The sequence below is a fragment of the Myiozetetes cayanensis genome, unplaced genomic scaffold (genome assembly GCF_022539395.1).
Source record: "Myiozetetes cayanensis isolate MyiCay16 unplaced genomic scaffold, myiCay2020 scf13, whole genome shotgun sequence".
Lineage (NCBI taxonomy): Eukaryota > Metazoa > Chordata > Aves > Passeriformes > Tyrannidae > Myiozetetes > Myiozetetes cayanensis.
In genome coordinates, this window is record NW_026086937.1 from 13,455,178 (window position 1) to 13,460,771 (window position 5,594).

The 5,594-nt window shown below is 53.4% G+C and overlaps 1 protein-coding gene across 1 annotated transcript; it reads left to right on the top strand.

The window, feature by feature from the left end:
• Positions 1–3,538: 3,538 nt before the first annotated feature.
• SST (somatostatin) lies at positions 3,539–5,216 on the top strand. Its single transcript, XM_050308104.1, has 2 exons — positions 3,539–3,741; positions 4,697–5,216. The coding sequence occupies exons 1-2, from the start codon at positions 3,604–3,606 to the stop codon at positions 4,907–4,909; spliced, it is 351 nt and encodes a 116-aa protein (XP_050164061.1). The 5' UTR covers positions 3,539–3,603; the 3' UTR covers positions 4,910–5,216.
• The last annotated feature ends 378 nt before the right edge of the window (positions 5,217–5,594 follow it).

The window sequence follows — 5,594 nt, forward strand, 5'->3', positions numbered from 1 at the left end:
CAGCTGAGTGGATGATGGATTTATCTGGCTGGGGAATGAATGTAAAAAAATTCAGAGCACACTAATCCCACAGAGGATCTGGGGGAGAGGAAACCAGGGTCATAAGGATGTCTGCAGGTCTGCCCTTACCCCTTCCCCAGGACTCCTTTGTGGGAGACAATCCAAAGTTGTATGGACCAGATGGACTTCCTTTTTCCACTACCTAGTTGTTGGTTCCTTCAGGTCAGCACAAGGTGGTTTTCTGAGTCATAGCTTGTGGTATTTTTCTTCTGGATTTTCTTTGAAATGGAACATAAAAACTTTTCAAATAGAGAACATCAGATTGATTCTCCAAATCACTACCTGAGAACTTTTGTCCATTCAATATTCTATCCACCAACAAGGCTCAGACACAATAGGAATTCAATTTCTCTTCTTTAAACAGGCTGAGATGTTTCCAAAGGAACATTCCCACCAAAGCCTTATCTCTGGTCCTGCCTCCACCAGCCTCACAATCTCAGCCAAATCCCAAGATGGGAAAAACAGACGAGATGGATGTCAGAGATTTCTGATGCTGCTCTGGCTCAGGAGCCAAGTGATTTCCTGGTAGGGCACAGGACCAGGAAGCAGAAAACAAGCACACCCTTGCTTCCCTCAGGTGAGTTTCTGAAATTCAGTGGGACAAATAGTGTGGGTGATGACAGGGGCTAGGAAGGAACAGCTCTGGGCTGAAAGTCTTTAATAGGGCTGGTCTCATGGACACAGAGATGCTGCAGGTAGCGGGAGAAGAATGGGGTTGTGAACAGCCTGGGGTTGGGCAGGACATCAAGAATGACCTCTCAAAATCCCTAAAATCCTCAAGTCTAATATCTTCCCCCATTTTGTGAAAGCATGACCATAGCAACTTCCTAAGACCAGTCCTGCCAACCTGCCTGGAACCCACCCATCTCAGACTAAACTATGCAACTCTGCAAATTCCCATTAAATGTGTCTGAGTCCTGATAGCCCCACACAAAACCATCAAGAAACAAGAAAAATGGAGAACTCACCAAGGAGGTTGTTCCTGCACTGTGCCAGCTCGTACAGTTCTCATCTCCATGTTGGTGCACAGGTGGGTTCTAAGGGTGCTGAAATGTAGCAGTTTTCCATCCCATGCAGCAGCCCAAGGCTGCATCCAGCCCATTGCAATACCCTGGGAAATACAGATGCTGAATTGATCCCTGTGGCACATCAGGGCAGATCCATAGCTGTGGCAGCCTAGGGAACTGGTAGCCATTCCTTGCCACTCAAGAGTGATGGGGGTTCCCAGTGCCCCCATCCCTTTGAGGTGACAAGCTGAATGACAAAAGCAGTGCCAGGCTGGACAGTTACCTGCTGTTTGGAGTGGCAAGGGGTCATTAGGTAACAACTTCCAGTAGCCACAGGGGCATCTGAAACAACCCAGTGCTACCTCCCATTTCCATCTCTGCTCCTCTCCAATAAGGAACCCAAGAAGACTGCACTGACCTGGGCTGTGGGAGCTGGTGGGAAGTTGGAGCCTTTAGTAGAGCTTGTCCAGGCTTGCATTGCAGTGTGGCACAGCTGGGTTGTGCTGTGCCAAGGAGGAGATCCTGGGGGCTACAAAAAAAGTCTATTCCCAGTGCAAAAAAAAAAAAAAAATGGGGAAAGCTCAGCTTGCTCTACTGGCACATTTGGAAAAAGTGGGAAAATTACTGTTGCTAGCAGAAACCTTTCCTAGGAAACCTCTCTTTACAGCAGGCAAGAGGGCCAGGATAGGTTTGGTGCCCTGGCATCTGCTGCCTTGGCCATTTGCCATGACCAGGACTGGCTCTGCTTCTTTGACTGCAGAAGGAGAGAGATGTTGGTCCAGCTGTTAACACAGGCACATGGTGGAGAGAAAAGCTCTAGGACTCATGGCCCTTGGGGATAATCTGCTCTTTTTTTGTCCAAATTACTCCTCTTAGCCTTGTCAAGAGGCTGTGTCCTGTGCTCAAAGCAAGGAATGCGTCTGAAGCAGAGCAAGGGCTGATTCTTCTCTACCAGTTTCCCCACAGCAAGACCAGTGCTAGAAGACAGACAGGGTCCTAGGAATGCAGAGTTTGGCCTTGTAGAATCAGGCAGCTGGGGAAAAACTGGCTGTAAAAGCAGCAAAAGTAAAACCAACCCTCAGGGTCTCCTGGGATACAAATGAAGGCTTATTCTCTCATGGCTCTCATTAATTTTGCTCCTCGATTTAGGAAGGATGCAGATGATGAAGCCTATGCGTGGCTGCAGATGTCTGCACAAAAGAAGGGAGGCACCATCCGGAGAGGGCAGTGGCAGTCCAGCCCAGAGTTCTGCCTGGTCTGGAACCAGCAACCAGCATGAATTCCTCCTGTCTGACTGTAAAGCAGAGCAGAAACACCTTGGTTTATACTTCATGCTCCCAGGTCAGCCTCAGCAAACCCAGGCAGCCAACACCAGGGTTGAAGGAAGAGAGGGGGACACACGTTAATTCAGCATGAAGCAAAATGTCATTTTGGAGATTTCTAGAGACCTTCGTGCAGCACTTTAATTCTTGCCCCCACAAATCTTTGACTTTCCTCAGCTGGAAATTGAGGTGGGAGAAATCCTGATATCCCTTTTTTAGGTAGAAGTAGAGTCCCTTTCTTGCACATCCTGCTTCTGGTCCTGCCAGCCGGGGGGTTTGAAGCCACTTTTCCTGGTGTGGGCACCAGCCAGCTAAAGGGGAAAAGTTGGAAGAGTGGGGGAGGCTGGCCATCCCAGGGGGACAGGTGCATCCCTCACGGGACCAGCAGGCCCAATGACTCTGAGGTAGAGACAGGGGCGCAGGCTCAGCAAGGAACCAGCACGCCCCGACCGAGGCACCGATTTGTCATTGCTTCCCCGAGCTGCAGAACCACGGCAGAGCCAGGGCACTCTCCCGGAGGCTCCCGCTGCCCCCGGAGCTGCCCGTCGGAGGGAGTTTGGGCAGGGAACGACGCCAGAGAGATCCTCAGGGGCTGGGGAGACTGAAAGGACACCCGGGAGCACCTCAGTACTCGCCATTCCCCGTAGGAGCCGGGGACAATCTACCCTTAAGGGGGCCCTTTCCAGTTCCCCAGACTCCGCAGCCCTTCCTTACCCGACGGGGCGGGACGCTGCGCTGGGGTGAGGGGTTTTGGTAGAGGGACTGCTGGGGGGGGTCAGATCGCTGCCTCTGGGGTGGTCGATGCACAGTCGGGACCCACCGTCGCCACGACGGAGGGCTTGTGGCTGGGGATGAGGGAACCGACAAGCAGAGTCGGGAGCTCCGGAGGGGTGGTGATTTGGGGATAAAATGCGCAGGGGGACGGGGGCTGCCGGGGGGTGGCCAGAGAGGGGGGATTTGAGGGGCACCGTGGACGCTTGGGCTGGCCTCGGGCAGAGCGGAGCACCCCCAGTCCTATTACCACCCCCCGCCCGGTCCCGGGCAGAGATCCACCCCCGGCGGCGTGGGGCGAGGGGGGCGCCCCCGCCTTGACGTCAGGAGAAGGGTTTATAAAGGCGGCGGGAGGCGAGGAGATCCCCAACGCCGGAGCCGAGCCGCAGCGGAGCCGTCAGCGCCTCCCCGCCGCCGCCTCCCGCGCCCGACCCGCCGTCGAGATGCTGTCGTGCCGCCTCCAGTGCGCTCTGGCCCTGCTCTCCATCGCCCTGGCCCTCGGCACCGTCTCGGCCGCCCCCTCGGACCCGCGGCTCCGGCAGTTCCTGCAGAAGTCCCTGGCTGCCGCCGCAGGGAAGCAGGTGAGAGTCCCGCGACGGAACGGACACCCCGGGTACCCCTCGAGCACCCCGATGGGCACCCCGACGGCCCTGCTGCAGATTCCCACTTCTCCTCCAGAGAACCCCCTGATTCCCCGCTGCAGAGTGCTTGGCACCCCTGCTGCAGATCCCTCCAGTTCCTCACCAGACACCCCAGCACCCTCAGTGCAGACCTCCAGTTCTTCAGCAGATTTACCCAATGTCCCCTTTTCAGAAACCCAGTTCCTTGCTGCAGATCCTGGTTCTCTGGCAGATCCCCTGGTTCCCGACCAGGGCTGACCCAGTGGCAGGCTGGGTAGCTGGGGCTGGGAGGTGAGACAGCCCAGATGGGAGTTGGTGGGGAATGAGGAGCCGACACTGCTGGGGTAGATGGCAGAGCCCCTGGTGAAGCTCTCCAGGGTTTCTCCAGGTCACTGAACTAAGGCAGCTGCCCCAGTGCAGAGGAGCATGTCCATATCCCTGGCAGGGGACCACCAAGGCTTAGAGGGACAAGAAGAAAACTAAGTCTCAGTGAGACAGTGATCTGGCTCAACCTCCCCTGCCAGCTCCCCCAAAGACTTTTCCCGTGTTACTTTAGCAGCAGCCCCCTGGCATTCTGTCTGAGTAGGGCACTGTGTGCTGGAGACGTGGGAAGGGAAGGGCAAGTGATGTGGGGCTTGGATGAGTCTGCTCCCTGTCACAGCCAGGACAGCGGTCTCTTTCCCACACCAGGTACATGTCAGTGCTCTTCTGCTCCATCACAGACACAGCTGCTGTGCAACAGCTGTCGGGCTGGGCTCTTCAGAAAACCAGGGCTCCTATTCTCCTCCAGCACCCTGAATGTCTCTAATCTGGGCACAAAGGTGTCTTAGAGGGACAGAGTTGTGAGCCCTCAAAAGCCAAGGAGTAATTGTGGTCTCTCTACCTCTCTCTCCCTTTCTCTCTCTTGTCTCCCAAGGAACTGGCCAAGTACTTTTTGGCAGAACTGCTCTCAGAGCCAAGTCAGACAGAAAATGAAGCCCTGGAGTCTGAGGACTTGTCCCGAGGGGCTGAGCAGGATGAAGTGAGACTGGAGCTAGAGCGCTCGGCTAACTCAAACCCCGCTCTGGCACCCCGGGAACGCAAAGCAGGCTGCAAGAACTTCTTCTGGAAAACTTTCACATCCTGTTAGCTTTTGAAGCCCACCTCTCCACCCCATCCATCCCTGCCTTCTTCCTAGCCCCTTGTCCCAAGCAGAACCTTCACCACAAGAGGCGAAGACTGTAAATACACAATCCACGGTTATGGTGAAATTAAACAAACAAGGAAAATTTGAGTTTGATTTCCACTTGTTTTAATAAAACTTTCTGTTCCAATTGTACATGATACGCTTGAGTTGTGATTTCTGACTAGTTCTTTAATGACATGCACTCTGCAACTCTTTCAAATGTACTATTTTTAATTCTCTGTTGCAATAAAGTTTATGTTTCAAATGGTGATGCTGAGGCTCGGTGTCAATTAGAAAACCCAAGTTACCTCTCAGGCTGCTCATTTTTGAAATGCTGCCTGTCTCAGGGCAGCAGCAGCAAACACCATCCACATCCACACTTAGGCACACACACAGGGTATCTCTTAATCCGATATTTTTTCTGTGGTCTTACTAAAGGATCTAGAGTCATCGTGGTGTTTTAGATATCAAATCCCTGCAGTTGTGGCTGAATCAAATCTGTATCACTGGTACTCCAAGTCAGTCTAGAGGATTTACACCATCACCAGAGGCATCACTATAAATCACAGCTGTGCATTCCAAGTGACAGGGATGATAGAAGTTTACACCACACATCTTACTCCCTCCTCAGCCACAAACACTAAAAGGT

What these genes read in the sequence shown, in the direction of transcription:
- SST (XM_050308104.1), top strand. Translation starts at nt 3,604, where the DNA reads ATGCTGTCGTGCCGCCTCCAGTGCGCTCTGGCCCTGCTCTCCATCGCC. An exon ending in CTGCCGCCGCAGGGAAGCAG is followed by an intron (nt 3,742 to 4,696) that starts GTGAGAGTCCCG and finishes TTGTCTCCCAAG; the next exon opens with GAACTGGCCAAGTACTTTTT.